General features: G+C 41.9%; 1 protein-coding gene across 7 annotated transcripts in view; it reads right to left on the bottom strand.

The window, feature by feature from the left end:
• Positions 1-221: 221 nt before the first annotated feature.
• LPP (LIM domain containing preferred translocation partner in lipoma) overlaps positions 222-16855 on the bottom strand; it is a 355991-nt gene continuing 339357 nt past the window's right edge. For all 7 annotated transcript variants that reach the window (XM_075418090.1, XM_075418094.1, XM_075418093.1 and 4 more), the window contains one exon: positions 222-15229. In XM_075418090.1, coding sequence (XP_075274205.1) covers positions 15101-15229 — 129 coding nt within the window. In that variant the 3' untranslated portion in view covers positions 222-15100. The remainder of the gene's footprint in view (positions 15230-16855) is intronic.

Here is a 16855-nt window from a genome sequence, read left to right on the forward strand (position 1 = left end):
AAGCAGGAGGTAGCCTCTCTTGTCACATATTTCTAGCATGCTTGCTTCACCCAACAGTGAAAGAGGCTCTTGAATTAAGTATGCTGAGAAGCCACACAGTGAAATTTTGAATCCAAAAGAGAGAGAGATGTAGGATATGAAGCATAATTGCAGGTGGAGGTTGGGAGAAAGTAAATACCATTCGACTTGAAAAAATAATTTCACACGCTAGCAAACAAAAATAAAATTTATAAGGAGTTTATTGGATTGGTAAAATGTAATAAAAAAGCATTTGTGATACTTTTTCTGCAAAGAAAAAAGGCATCTGGCGATTTTGCATATTTATTTTCCCTTACAAAACATTAGAAAAGCATAACTGATAGAAAGGATAACAACTGAAAGAGCAGAGCAAAGAGGAAAATACATCTCAATATAATTGGATAATGCATAATAAAAATACAGAAAACACATGCTTAAAACCGCTTTCATTCCTTACTGTAAAAAGTCATTTTACGTGTTGAATAAAAAATATATGCCGGTTGCTCTGAAAACTGCAGTTTAGAAGAGGTAACTAGCTGAGAACAAAATATATATATCTATATATTTTTATAAATATAGAAAATGTGTATATGCTGCATCTGTCCTCAGAACAAACTGGAATAAATGGGTTTCAATTCATGCACACAAGTTACCAGAGAAAAAACTTCATATATTACCTAGCGGACCAATCCTGTAAGGTGCTGATTGCATCTCCTATGTGCCCTCCAAGCCCTAGGGAAGTCATCAGTGAAGGAGACAAGTGGCCTGATGGGCTCATTGAGAAGGGAGGCTGCTCAGCAACTCACAGGATTCAGGAAAACTCCAATGGCAGCAGGATTGGGCCCCTCACGGGCTTGCATAGTGCTTGTGCTCAGCAAGGGGTAAAACTCTGACAGACAGGAGACCAGTCCTAAAAACTCAAGTAATGTTACTTCATTAGGATCTGAGGGCATGGAGTGTGCAGCAGAAGGCATTCCTCACACAGGGAATGCCTCCTTGTGCCCCTTTCTTGCCCAGATACCTAGGCTAGTGATTCACATTTAAAAGGAAGATGCTTCCCATACCACTGAGAGCCTCTGTCTGCCGGCACAGGGCGAGGAGAAGCGTGGTCACAGTCACGCTCCCCTCGCACCTGCAGCAAAGGCAACAATGCAAAACCTTCTCTATCTCAAAGGCTAAACTAACAGCTACCATAAAGCTGAAATATCACCTCAAACCCTTCCTAGTCATCCACCATGAATTACGGCACATCCAATACACTTCATCGCGGGTGAACCCTAGAACAGACAGGTCTACAGCTGGCAGGAACAGGCCAAAGCTTAGCAGCTACACAGGACAAACACATTCCCAGGGGCACTCCTTCCTTGCAGTTCGGAAGAGCTAAGCCAATCTCCCAGCCCTCGAGGTCTTCACCTTGGGGCATTTAGCCAAGAGGATCTTTCTGGAATGACCTGTGTATGGTTTAGACCCCCTTGTATCAGCCCACAGGTAAAGCCAGCGTGAGAGATTAGGGTCTGAAACACAGCAGATCTCTGCTGTTTGCTCTGAGCTGGAAAGTGCTGTTACCAAAACTGCAGAATTAGTACTCCTAGTCTCTCATGTGACTAACTGGAGGGAAGGCAGGGGGGTCTGCCCTTCAGTCTCTCTGATGGTCTAAAACACAAGCCGTGGCATGGGAAATTGCAGGACACTTACGGAAGTTGACGTCTCACCAAGGCAGATCCTGTCTAGCAAGATCATGAGAAAGTTCAAGCACAACCTTGCTCTGCCCATACCTCTACCAATATTCAGTCCTCACTCTACAGAGGGACAGCAGTGGAGGTCACAGTGGTGCAGTACTGAGCATTAAAACATCAAACCTTTCCCTTTGCTGCATTTCCAATAAACCTTGCATTTCCTCTCTGACCACAGCAAGGAAAAGTTTCCTAAAGCAAGATTTTGGGGATTGAAAGTGAGAGCACATCTTTTTAATACAGCAGCACCAACCAAACACCCAGCCTTTGGTTCACATTCAATCCTCTTCTAACATTACATAAAAAATGAATAATGGAGACCTCACAAGAGACAACAATAAGCGAATAAAATCTCCAGATACGATTGACTCTGGAGTTGTGATAAGATACAGACGTTTGAGGAGATACACCCAAGCACCTCCGCTACCGAACAGTTGCCTACCAGACAACGAAGTGTGTTAAGCAAAACAACAAGCAGTGCTGATGGGATAAGCCATTGCTTTGCTTATACCAATGGAGAACAGATGCTCAAAATTAACCTTTTCCTTCTCTTCTACATCATCCTCATAGATCCCATCCCTGCTTGGCACTAGGGCTATTTCTCTGCTGCCCTTAAAGGAGCACCACAGTTCTCTGAAAAGGCACATAGTGAAGAAAGTGGAATACACTTTTTATAAAGGCAGCTCTGTTAATAGCCTGCCCTTCACCTTGCTGGTTGTTCTCCTTAGATGCTTGTCAGGTGCTTAGCTACTTAGGCATTAGGCACATTAGAAATACTACTTTTGGGGTGGATAAAGAAAAGAACTAGATCAGGCTCAGGGAACAAGGCAGAAAATGTTGATTTGCCAAACCAAAATGGGCTTTCAACCCATACAGAGCTGTCAGTAAAGCACTAGCAGATATAAAAAAGCGCCCCAGTTCTGTATTTTCAATGGATACCATCTCAACATTTTTGAAACGCAAACCACAACCTCTGGCTGTGCAGTTCAGTGCAAACTGCTCTTATCTCACACAGCCCTGAATGAAACATTAGCACAAAGGCAGCCTAATTGGAACAGGATCTTCTCCTCCCTCCCTGAAAATCCTAACCATTGCACACAATCACAGAGCTAACAGCAGAGAGAAGGCACCTGTGTCTGGCAAAATACTTGCACTAGGAAGGCAGGACCAAGCCCTAGGCTGGACACTGACTCACCACAGGGAGCAGCTGTGACTACGGAGAGGATGAGGTGGACCTTGCTTCGTTAGCAGGCCTTCCTGAATCTCATCCTGCAAGAGTGGCAAGCTAGAGCAGAGGTTGTTCTGGGTTCTGGCTCTAGTTTAAGGAACACTTCAGAGGGTGGCATTTTTCTCCTTGGCCACTGGCAAAAAAACAATAAAAGCAACAAGAAACTTCACTGAATGGCCATGTCCCTTTCATTTTGAAATCTGAGCACTTTCCCAATGAAGGCATTCCTCCCAACTAGAATTCATATTTGGAAAACCTCCCTATATCAGAACTGGAAAATATTCTGATTGCATTTTTGGGTCCTAAACTCTAGGTGAGCTTTCCTAGACAGAGCTCCTAACTTTGCTTTAATTCAGTGCCCAAAGCAAAATGGCTCCATACCATATAGAGACCAGAGCAAGACTAGGACACAACATACGATGAGTAAAAATAATGGCACCATGCAAAAGCACATGGTCCTGACCATCAGAAATGCTAAATAAGCAAAGCTTCTAGCAACAAAATCCACATGAGATGTAGCAACAGCCATTAAAAAAAACATCAGAGCAACGTTTATTATTTTCACCTCTCTCTTCTCACAGATGAAAAGGGGCAGGGCAGTTCTTTTTCCTACTCCATTCGGCTTTGCTCTCCAGGCTGTCACGCTGCTGGCGCAGACCTGCGGAGACAGGACTTCCCACACTTCAGGAGAATGCTGAAGTGAGGCTATTTTTTTAACATCAAACTATTCCTGTTCACCATACACTTTGCTTCCAAAAATAAAACAAGCATCCGAGTCTTTAAACAAGCGGACGGACCCTTTAAAGTTTCATAACAATGTTTTCAACCTGGAGTAGGAGGGATGGGAACGGGAATACATTTTCCTATTTAGGGGAAATAATGCAACCAGCGTTTCTGGATATGCAATGCTGGGTAATAACAAATCAGAGGTCTGTTGTTGAGTCCGTTCTGCCAGCCAGCCCGTGTGAGAAAAAGACAGCGAGAAAACAGGTTTTTTTTTCACTGATGAACTTAAAATGAAAGGAGGGGCAATGCACGGGAAGGCAGAGGGTAGACAGGTACACGGCATGGAAATGACTTGCCTGGAGCAACCACACAAGTAGGCAGAAAAATGGCAAATATAACCTGTCTCCTTATTCCCTTAGCCCTGTTCCTAAAACTAGTCTGGGAGTGAGCTGGGGAAAGGGGAGGAGGGAGCAGCAATTTGAACATGGCAGATGCTCCAGTTTAAACCATATCTTCCCAAAGAGGAACCGAGGGTGGGGGCAGGGGAGATGGCTATTATTAATGTCCTTCCGTATATAGCAAAGCAGACATCCTGCATAATGGCAACACAATACATCAATAATAGCCCAAGAATAGCTTCCTACCGTTTTTTTTCCCCTGACAGTTCAAAACATAAAGAGAAAAATCAAGCTGCTGAGATAAATAGCTGTGTCTCCACCCCCACCTCAAATTGCCTTGGCATATTTTAAGAGATAAATGGTTCTGTGAGAAATTTAAATAGCTTTCTCTTTTCTTTTTTGGCAGCTGCAGGAACTGGGTCAGGTGTAGAAATTATTAATTTTGAAGCCTGAAAAACCCAAGGTTTTTTTTTTCCTTTAAAGCATCAACTTTCTTAGAAGTAGAGTTGGAAAAAATTAAAAAATAGAGGTTTTTTTTAGACAGAAGTCAGACCAAATATAATTAAATAGCAGCGCAAGCTGCAGAAAAGGGACAATTTGCATAACAGTTTAATGGACATTAAAAATATCCACAGTGGCTTGTTATTTTTTTTTTTTTTTCCTCTCACAGAGGGTAGTATTTTCATTCCTCTTGATCAAACATAGCACTGGGAGTACACCTTGAAGAAAAAGACTGGGGGGCACCATTCTGTAGTTTTACCCTAACTTTAGTGCACATTTCCAAAGAGACAAGAGATTACAGCCAGAGTGACTAGCACCAAACACTTTCACAAGGAGTCCATTAACTTCTTGACAGGTCTCAGGATTGACACCCCGGTGAGCTGATCTGCTTGAGGCTGCACTCACTGGTGCTCAGAACTGGTGAACCTGGTACTGAACCGTGTGTAAATCACTGCCTTCCCCCTTCCACTCAATTTACTTTTGCTTTACACATTGATACCAGGATTTCTAGCCCATCTTCTCCTCATGATGCCAAGAGCCATCTCCCACCTCATGCCATATGTGGAAGGATCTCTTTGCAACCATAGTACCCTGTGCAACCATAATACCCTGAATCTTCTTGAAACAAAAGGTCAAATCCTGTAGAAACCGCTCTGAGCAAAGAAATGCCGATATATAAACTCCCTCATAGGATAGTACACTAGTTAAGGCCTGTAAAAGGTTCACATTTCCAGTCCTACAAAGACTCCAAGATCTTGAAAGATACTCAGAGCTGGCATGCAGCCCGCTCTCTCTGCTGCACGACTGGTAAAATCCCCCATCCCTTGTGCTCTGTTCCGTGTCCCAAATCAGGCGGATACCTGAGAAGGAGGAGGACTCCCTCGTTAGACTTGCTGCACCTCCACAGGGCTCATGGCTTGTGCTCTACTTCCCTTCGTGACCAAATCAAAAATTTAAAAGGTGACAAAGACGCAGATGTAGATAGAACTGTGGTGCCTAGAAAGTCAGAGCACAGATAGGATCAGAAGACAGACTGTAATTACAGGCCCTGCTACTTATTACATAGGCCAGTTGTGCTACATGAGCCTTTGGTGGAAACTTCCTGCGTAATTAATAAAGGAGAAACAGAATACTTCTGCAATCACTTTTCTAGCTTTCACTGTGGGGGTCCAATCCTGCCATCCTGGATTAGCTCTAATCATAGACAATCCTTCTCTGCATAAACTGCAGGCATCTGCTCTCTAAGACTGGGGAAAAAAAAAAAAAAAAGAAGAAAAAAAATGACAAAACTCTCATTGCAAACCTACACCATGCAATCAAGAAGGAAAGGAAATTGATCCTGAAAACCCCCACCCAGATCGTAATCTGACAATGTTTTCAAGGCATCTGGCAAAAAGGAAGAAAGAAGAATGCTATGAAATATTTAAAATCCTACTTCTGTCAGGAATACGTGAGAGGGGAAAGGTGAGTTTAAAAGGGCTGCATTATTTGTAAGCCAAAACCTCAAAGCACCACCTTTTGCATAGGAGCATGAGATGCCCTTGGCCCAAGCCAGAGCAGTCCTGAGAACAAGTACCAGGCGCCGATTCAACAGGGACTGGCACGACAAAGTCAAGGCTGCGTGTGAGCAGGACCACAGAAGCTGTCCTGCACACCACAGTATGTACCACGGGACGTCAAGGTTAAGGCAAACGAGAGAGTTAATAACACAGTAAAACAGCTGCATGTTTGCAGCCCATAACCGCAACTCCTCATCTAAAGCTTCAGTCGGATTTTCAACAGCATGGGGAACGGGGCATCCCCAAGGGAGGATTTCTCCTAAAAGCATTTCTCTTACTGCTGAGACTCTTACCAGGGAGGGACATCCAAGGAAGGGGAAACTGCCCTGTGAGAATCGAGATGCATTGAATGGCACTTTGCTTTGCTCCTGCACCCGGGCTCTTGCCCTTTCTATTCTTGGATCCCCACAGGTGTGGAGCACCTTTGCAGAAAGATCTCAGCCAAGCCTGGCCATGGGGCTAATCCCAACCTGGAACATGAAAAGCAGGCACAGAGAGAGGGAGGGGAGCAATCAAGCAGGCACTCAGGAGTTACGATGCTCAGCTGCGCCTTTGCCTTGGTCACATCCACCTGCCTATACTGTACAGTTCCAGTGGAAACCATGAAGCACTGGGCATACCAATGGGATCAAAATGATTCTGAAACACTGAAACAAAAGACACTTCGGAACAAAACTGGCAAAACCACAATCCCCACAACACTTGCATAAGACAGAAAGAAAGAACCCCTAGAATGTATTTATCATAAGCTCTTTTATGCAGATTTTTCCATCTGAATATTTAAAACATGGTGAATATTAAACTTCAGAGAATCTTAATACATTCCAAAGCCCCACAGACCTTTGAAATGTTAGCTCATCAATATGCAACATCTAATCTTGTCAAAAAAAAAGAGGGGAAAAAGAAAAGCTATTCATCCTTTGCACATAGAGGTTACAGTGAGAATCCCAAGAAAAAAAAAAAAACAAACTTCCAGCATCTTATGCAATAGGTTAAATTTACTCTGGTTGGGAAAGTTTCACTTTCTGCAAGAGAGAAAGTGCCTGTACGTACATTGCTGCTGGAAGCTTCTTCTGAAGTGTGAGGCTGAAACTGTGTAGCCGGATTACAGTAAGTAGTTTATTAAAAAAACCAAAGCTTGTGGCTTTGCATCCTGCTCCAGTCCAATGCAGTCTCAGGATCCCCTCTCCAAAGGCCAGCAGACAGTGTGCCACCTAAAAATCCATTCTAGTCCAAAACGCTGTGGTTGAAATGGCTTTGCTTGTTTATAAAGTTTAGTGTTTCGTATCGCTTGCATCTGACCTTCAGCAGAAAGCAAAGCTCAGTTAACTGTGCAAATATGTACCAAATGGGAGTGAGGGAAAGCAGCCAAAAATGCTGCATGAGCTTCTGCAGGGCTGCAGGCTTTTAGGAGCACCAGTGAGATGAACTGGATGAGAGGTCACATTGATTTAGGCTCCAGGCAGGAGCTTAAAACACCATGTCATCCAAATTCACAAAGAAAATGTTCTGTTACTGCAACCCCAAATTTCCTGCACATGAAAACACTGTTTTCTTTCATCTTTAGGAGATGCTTGTTCTGTAATCCGACATTTAAAAATGAACAAACAAACAGGAGTCAGCTGACAAAGGATTCTTGCTGGTGAATGGAAGTAGGTCACTCTGAGTATTTTGCCTTTACAGTCTGGCTTAATATTAGTGTTGTACACAAACCAGTAACAAAACTGCACTAGAGACAGGCAAAGACTCCAATTTTGCCTTTTCTATGAATATTAGCGTTAACATTCTGCATTAATGTGCAATGCCTCCCCAGTACCCAATATCTGGTTAATTAAAAAAACTCCAAAACCTCAAAGAAAACCACACACTAAATTAAACAACAACAAGAAACCCTTACTGGTCAGCCTGCATTTAAAGACATCTACGTACGAGTAATCGGGCAGAGAGGAATTTTCATGAAGGAACATTAAAGAAAATGAAAGCTCCACATACTGGACCAAATAAAGTCTTCTGTCTCTCACGAATGCAAATTCTGGCTGCCCTTTTAGACAAACATATTAAAGGAATAAAACCGGAGGAAAAAACAAAAGAGGAAAAGCTAATAAATTCGGTTTTGGAGAAAAAAATATTTAAAAACAAATGAACTATCCTTCAAACAAATTTCTTCATGATAAATCCCTGCAATCATGTGGTTCTAAATTACATGGTTAAATATGACTGAAAAAGTAAGGCACAATTTCATAATCATTTTAAAAGCAATAATTATAATCATTTTCTTTGCTATCCATGTGGCAGGCCACTGATACTATGGATGCAGTAAACTACTTGATTAAAGATCTGGAAGAGTTTTTCCAACTACCAGCTAAGAGTCACAATACCTCTGTGAAGTAAGTAACATACTATCTTCACTGCAAAGATGAGTGCATGCTGAGCAAATGGAAAAAGCGGGTAAGAGAGCTGCTTGCGGACAAGGGAGGCAGAGGCAAAAAAGTAGAGACGCTCGCAGTGCCCGGTTCCTGGCGAGGGACTCTAACCCTCAGAAGCATAATGTCACCACCTGGGGCTTGTTTCACTCCTCATTTTCTAAAAGATCTAGGTATGATGAGAAATATGGACAAACAGCAAAAAAGAAAGCTCAAACTGCATGCTCTTGATACCGGTGATGGACCCCATTGCTTCCACATGTAACATGAAGCCAAAGAGACCAGGAACACGTGGCCAGGAATAAGGCCCAGCAAGCAGCAGTGCTCAGCGCTGCAGCTTCTACTACTTAGCCGTAGGCCCACAGCCACCTTACATGTGCATGTGTACGCCTGAGCGGTCTGCAAGTGTTTGAGGTTAGTTTTTTTGAGATCACAGCAGAGAATTTCCAGGCTGAGAGCTGCTTCTCAATGTCCACCAGGAAACCTGCCGAGGTTATGGTTCTTCTCTTAGATTTTCAGCTGCGGGGTGAATGTCACAATTTCACAAGTTTAAAGCCTACTCTCTCTCATGCTCCAAATGCCAGTCAGGCAATCGACTGTTGCAAATTCAAACTTGAAATGCTGAGGAAGCCAGGTAGTATTTCTAGAAATGTTCACGGAGAAACGCCATTCCCAAGCCCAGAAGGGTATGCGGCGATGAAGTTCAATCAGTATCTCTTGATCTTTATGGCAGTTGCCATAATGTGCTTATATTCTTCAGTAATTTCAGGGGGAAAAAAACCCAAAGAAGAAAATTGCAATTGCCAGAGAAAAAGACCCTAGCACTCCCCATAGCTAGCCACTCTGTGGCTTTAAGACGGGAAAGAATAATGAACCCTACAGAAGTAACACTGTTATTTTAAGAAGAGTCACATTATTCGGATTGTTCTAACAAAGGAAACAGTGACTTCAAAATTAGCAAAACTAGTTAAATATAGGGAAAAAGTATCTTGTGAAAAGTTTCAAAGCTTTTTTTTTATTTCACCAAGTCTAATATTGAACCGTTTCCCAAGAACACATGTGCTTGTTTTCAAATAGAATTTTTATCCAAAGAAGTTTTCAAAATTGTCACAGAAACTTTAATTTACCAGCAGAAGAAACCCAAGAACTACAAAAAAATGAGAAAGATGACATGGATTTTTGAGAAAAGTAAAATATTTGTTCACAATTCTGAAATCTATTTAGATAAAAATTCAATACGGTTTTAATTATAACAGCAAAACCCCCACCTGTTGTGGATAAAATTGCAAAAAGAGAGAATTTCTCATTAAAAAAATGGCCCTTCTAACATCACATAATTTACTGTAAAAATTGTGACCAGCTCTAACTAGAAATAGTGTTTTCACTGCTCTCTCTTAGTTTGTACTTTATTAACCTCTAGATAAGACAGTACCAAGTAGTTCCTGCTATCCTTTGGCAACAAACCCTCAATTACCATCACTAGTGTTTTCTTGTGGGAGTTTCACCGCAGTGAGGTTTTTCAGCACATCTCTCTCTGCTAGCCCTGACTTACAGTATCAAAGTCTGTACAACGTGCAGTCAAACGAACCCAGTGAACAAATAGCAAATCAACATGAACCAAGTGCAGGAACCAGGTATCAACAGACCACAGTTCAAATCCTTTCTGAGCCATTCAGCTGACGCACCAGGTGTCTAACATTTCTCTCTGATGCTGAAGCAAGGCAAAGACACAGGATTTCCCTCAAGAACCTTCTCTCGGGTCCTGTTATCCCTCATCTGCTGTACTTTCTCAAAATCAAAAAGAACCAGCATTTATGAAACCTAAGCTAGTCTTTGCTGACCATGGCCAGGCAACAGCCGTAAGAGGTTCAAAGAGATTTCAGTATGACTTGTTGCATATTCTCTTCAACAACCACCATTACTCTAAAACACCTCTTTCTCATTCTTCTCGGGCACATTTTGCTGACAGGCAGGAAGTCAACATGGCCTGTGTCTCATGATAGTCTTGCTCTTGCCATCAGGCTGAATGCTGTTATGTAGAGTTCACTATGACAAACACTTTGATACTCCCACACCTCTATAATTAAGTCATTACCCAAGTGTTTCGCAGCGGTCATAAAAATCTAAGAACTAAAATATTAAAAAAAAAACCAAAAACAAAATTAAAGGGGCATTATCTGATAGGCTAAAGCAATGGTGTTGCTTTCTGTTTTTAAAAGCAACATTCAGACAATGATTATAATAAGTGACAATAAAACCATCACATTCACAAAACACTAGTATTAGCCTTGGGGATATGCTTAAGGATTGGGCTGTAACCAAGGCAACGCAATCTTCTGGAGAAAGTTTAAGCAGTTTTAAAGCCATGGTTCAAAGATACAGCAAATCTGGCTGTAGGGCTACTTGTGACATATGGAAGGGCCACAGCTACCCAACATGAAACACTGACCTTTTAACAACTCATCCTCCAGTTGTTCAAACGTTGCGGTGGATCAGGCACCGGGTGCCCTCCTGCAGTTGGCACAAGGGCAATGCAGGAGCCATTTCATGTGTTCTGGGGAATTTGTCAGAAATTAGACTGTGCCCACATCCTGCCCAGATCAAATCTGTATGACTGGGCGATACAGAATCAGTCTGGTATTAATGATGGTAGACCCACGGCTTATGTCACACCATGCAATGGCTTTAAGCCTGTGCTTAAACAAACCCCAAGGGCTTAAATATTTTGCTGAATTAGAACCTGATCCTGGACCCTCCTGGGCCCCGTCTGGCCACAAAAATCATGGGATCAGGCCCTGCTTGCCAACAAATGCTAGACAAAGCCAAAGGAGCATAAGCAAAAGCTCTTCAGACTTGAACAGAAATGTCTGTGTGATCTTCCAACTCTTTCTGAAAAGAACAGTTTGGACATTACCACAGCCACAGATGACATGAATTTTTATCATGACTAAGAAGTGCACCTGAAGAAAAGCAAGGTCTCTTTGGCAAAAAGACTCCTTCCTTGGAACAGATAAAACAGGACATATTATAAATGTGTGATAAATATTGTGATGAAGCAATATCCCAGTGGTTCTTAACTGCAGTGTAATTGAGGTAAGTCCACTAGCATTTCCTAATTAAATCCTGAAGTATCAGAAGGGAGATTTCCATACACATGCAGGCCCGTGAGAGCCTCTAATGTATATACATTTATGCAATATCTTCCAAATACATTTATAGCAATTTTAGAAGCCAAACCCACACGTATTACAGAAAATAAAGAAGAGTGCTTTGGATGCTCACTTCTTCCAACAGGCAGATGGCTTTGGTGTTTCAGGAGTGAAAACAAAAGCATGATAGAACCTTTGCCCAGATGCCAGGTCTAGAAATTAGCCACAGTACCTCAAATGTCAACACTGCTCAATCTTTGTCAAACATCTTCTATCCATGGAGTATATAATACTTGAAAAATTTGGCTCTCACCTCCTTGCACGCCAGCCCAACTCACCACAGCACCCTAATAACACAGAGGATTCAGATCTAGATCTACTGGCTGGGCCTCAACTTTGAAATAGGCTGGAATCCCAAACCTACATACCAGCAAACTTTTCTGGAAAGAGAAGACAGAACTCCAAAAATCAGTAGTTTGGGCCAATCCAATTCCCATAACATCCCTGGGAAGCTGGAAAGAAGTGCTCTTGTGCTGAGGGCAGAAGACAAGCAGTCATATGACTTGCTCCAAAGCCAGCTCATGGCAGGGCCATAAAAAGCCCAAAGGCTCTGGACTTCAGTCTTCTTTAGTCCAGGCCACATTCTGCAGGATGGCACAATAGCTTGTTTCCATTAAATACCCCAGTGTTATTCAGGAGAGTCTCATCAGCCGCTTGATTTAACACTAACAAGAATAAGGAAGATCAGAGCTATGTTTGCTGCCTGATGAATGTATTCTGCACTCTAACGCATCACATCCTCCCCTGTGCATGCAGAGACGTAAAATCCTCCACAGGGATACAATGTGTTAGCAATCCCAGCTCTGACCTCTCATGTTTTTGTAGGGTTAGTTCAAACTGGATTTGTTCAATAGTTGCGAGGGGTTTTTGACTGGTGGTGGTGCAGACTGCATGTAAAGAAGTGAGTTCAGAAGTACCTTATGTGCAACAGTTCAGGGAGCAGGAGCCCAGATGGAACCTGGCAGGAGTCACGGCACAAAAAAACCCCTGTTTACGTCTGAGGCAGTAAAATTCTTGAAGGCCAGGGTAGAAATCTAGTGTAAAAAGGCAAAATGCTTCAGCACAGCCACTATGGTGAAGAAAGATTTCTTTTGCTTAACGATGCCACCCTTCTACAAAGAAGGATTCATTCTGAGCTGTGAATTTTGGGAATCTTCCTGACACTGGTGGAGTTTGCCAACGTACAAACCATGTAAGGAACAGAGGTCTCAGACTGGTATTTCTGTATTTGCATTTACTGTATACAGCTAAAGCCATAAAATTTCACAGTGCTCTTCCATAAAGGTTAGTGCTAAACTGAAAGGAAATGCACCACTTCCACGAGCTGCAGTGAGTATCTCAATTTTCTCCTCTTTGTTTCCTATTGGTCTTGTTCACGTAACTTTTCCTTTCTTTTCAGTATTAGTGGGTATAATTATATCAGGCTTCTGTTATACAGAATAAAGATCAAAGCACCACATTCTTATTGTTTTTCAGTGGGTTGCATGAAAAAAATTCTTATACCTTACTCTTGAAAAGTGCCAGTTTGTCACTTATATGGTCCATCAGCCTGCAACTGTTTCAGTTCTGCTTCTTAATTTAAGTGCAAAGAAAGGTATTTTCTTTGATTACATCTGCAAATAAGATATTAATGTCAATTCAGTGATATGAAAATTACTCCCTCACTATGTAATTTGCACCTTAGTTATTATGGGTTTCATGAACAAGAATATTATAGCTGTTCAGAGTGCTGTGGATTTCTAACTTTTTAACTTTCTCTTAATTAATCAAACTAAAAAAAAACCCAAAACATCAACATGAGAAAAAAAGATTATCTGTGCCCAGCTTTTATTTACCTTGGCATACGTTTTAATTCTGGATAGAAGATGAAAATGCTGCTGCTGGCCCAGAACTCTTCTGCAATGACATTTCACCAGAGAGAAGTTATAAGTGGCTTGGATGAAAATGAAATAAGAAGAAATAAATGTTTACTTTTTGGAATGGCATAAAAAAGGGTTTAATACCTTCTTTAGCTTTTTCAGGTAAAAGCTGAACAACAGCATGTATTTAGAAGGATCCTTCTTGCTGTTGTTGAAATAAGTTCTTTAGTTTTTTTAATGAGAACTCCAGATCATGCGTGTTAACACTAGAGAAATGTATATCCCAAGGCTTGCTCCAATCCCTGTTACAGTTGAAGGAAAATCGTCCCGTTGCAATACACAGGAGATAGAACAGGACCCTATTGCTTAAATGTCTACCCAGAAACCAACACTGCCAGTGGTCCCACTAGACTGGGGTGTGTGAGAAAGCGGCATAAGATCTTTTTGAGCATCGCTTTGCACTGCAGTTGTGTAGCCTTTTTTTTTTTTTTAACCACTGGGATTTTAAAGATGTCTCTCTAGCCCCACATCCTTAAAAGACCTCCTCGACAGACATGATTGGCTTATACCTCTGGTAAATCAAAAGCACATTGCGTGTACAGAGTGTGTGTGTAGTGTATAGTGTGTGCAGTGTGTGTATGTGTAGTGTATAGTGTGTGCAAGCTCACATCTTTCTGTGATTGCTCATACATTGTGAATTGGAAGCATCACTACCGAATAAACTTAATGCAATAGCAAAATATAATTTCATAAGAAAAAGAAAAAAATCCTACTAAACTGGAAGGGAATGGAGACAAGTAAGGGCCTAGGACAAAATGTATAGATAACAAATCTGTTCCCCAAGGATGCAAGGTCACACCTACACTCTTAGGTGCAGTACATTTGAAGTTGCATTGTTTGTGTTGTGATGAGAGGAGTGCTAGGTCTGCTCGCACACTTCTAGGGCAGTGGAGCTACTTCTGCTAGTGATCCAGATTCTATTCAAATCAAAAGGAAGCTCCCCACAGCTTCAGTGACAGCTGATCAGGTTCTCAGAATAACTTGGGAGGATGAACTAGCTCAGCCATCTTTCAACTTCTACCTTCATGTACTTCTTCAGAGACAGGAATCAAACACAGAAGTATAGTTAGGACCATGTTCAGACCTCCTTCTACAGGCAGATAACTTAGGTGCTGTGACCACTTATCTCCACCAGCTGCAGAGACAGCAAGTGGTCTAACTCACTCGCTACCCTCCCGAAAAGTCGTGTCTAAATTAGGTGCCTGTCATGGGCAGTCTGAACATGGCCTCTCAAACTGCCCTCTTGTTCCAAGGCCTTCCAGTTTTACTTTTTTTTTTTTTTTTAAAAAAAAAACACAGATATTCAGACCCTAGGCTGTAAAGAAATCATGCAAAGCTTGTGCAATATCCCCCAACTGGCATCCTGGGGTGGGTCACAGTTGATACTCAGAGATCAGTGCTGGCCTTGGCAGTCAGAGCCTGGATCCGAGCAGAGTTGCAGGTCTTGCAAAGGATGTGCCCATCCAGAGGGTAACAGCCCTGATTGTCCCCTTCAGACAGGAGGCCACCACAGTCCTAAGAAATAAGCAACCAGAAAGAGCAAAGTAAATAAGAAAGAAGAACAAGATTAACCAAAGAATCTATCAGTCAAAGAAAATCTCTCCTCACTCTCCACCTTGTAACAGGATCCAGCCTGAGTCAGCGCAAAGCATGAAGCTGAGGTACGTGATGTCTTTCACGATTAAGCCATTTCCTGATAAGAGACAATGCTGCAGAGAAGATGGGTTCCCAAGCTCTCTGCTGAATTTAATCCAATTGAAAATAAAAGGAGATTATTCTCTTTGCATTTCTGAAGGAAGGAAGGGTCTTTAGCATTGGAGAAAACCTCAAACTTAAGCACATATTTATTAATGCAGAAAAGGATACAAATGAAACATCACTGGGAAGGAAGCTTGGGATCGATATCTGCCTACAGGTAATCTCCTTTGGAAGAGTTAACACCACAAAGCTATAGCATCCATTCCAGGAGTGACAGTTAAGCAAACTTGCTGCCTGTCTCCCCTTGCCATAACTGTCACCTGTGTGTGTATTGCTGTTGGCCCAACAGATTGTGGCTAAAAGGAGGATATCACTGAGACAAGCACATGGAAACCCCACTAAAAGGCCCAAAACCTGCTCCAAAGACCTCAGTCTCTACGTATATAAGGCTAAGTATAGCTGCTAGGAAAGGACGGAATTATCCCTTGCTGTGTGATCAGGCTATCACTTGGCCCAAGACTGCTGATGGAGCTGTAGTGCTGCGATTGCAGCTTGCTTAGCGGCCATGTCTCCTCATTGTAAATCTGTGTTTGTAAATATACAAGCAAGTGGGGAAAAGAGGAATATAACTGTTGTTCCTTTTGAGATAGCTGAGGCACATGGAGATCAAGGTCAAGAGAGTGTCTGTGTCTTGAGCTCTCCACTGCATCTGACATTCATGTGTGTGAAGCCTAGGTAACTCAGAGGCCAGCACGAGGACATGCTGTACGACAAATTAGGTTCTACAAAACCTAGTGTAGGAATGTCCCCGCATCTTTAAAAAAAACACAGCCTAAGTAATAGGCTGATATATATCCTGGAAGCCAAGGTCAGGCTGAGAAGTGAACCATATGCCTCAAGTTTCAGCCTAGACCTTTAAGCCTTAGTCCATCCTTCTTTCTAGTTAAAGTTATTAAAACCTGCAACTGCAATAAATACATTTTGTCTTATTTTCTTACCCTGCCATCTGGCTGATGTATTATCCAACAAGTAACACTCTCATTGAACAATTCTTGAAGGTTCCCTAACACAGCTCTTCCCACATGTGAATTGCTTTCAGGTGATTTTTCTTCTCCATCTTCAAATTCTTACCATCAAAATTATATGAAGTGCGTAATGAAAATGAACAGGAAAATAGCACAAAAAGCACTGCACAAAACAAGAACGATCATGTTTATGTGTCCATTAAAATTCTTCACCCCAGAACCATATGTTGAGTTTCCTGTACAATCTTGCTCAAATTCTAACACGCATTAGCTTTCATTTTAGGAACATAAACATGAGCAACATTTGTGTCCAAGCTATAATTTATGAAGTTCTCAAATATTAAGCCCTAATTACCTGAGTCACATTCTCTTGCTCTCCTGATGAACCTGTTATAAACAAGGGACCTGATTTTCTCCT

The sequence above is a fragment of the Opisthocomus hoazin genome, chromosome 4 (genome assembly GCF_030867145.1).
Source record: "Opisthocomus hoazin isolate bOpiHoa1 chromosome 4, bOpiHoa1.hap1, whole genome shotgun sequence".
Taxonomy (NCBI): domain Eukaryota; kingdom Metazoa; phylum Chordata; class Aves; order Opisthocomiformes; family Opisthocomidae; genus Opisthocomus; species Opisthocomus hoazin.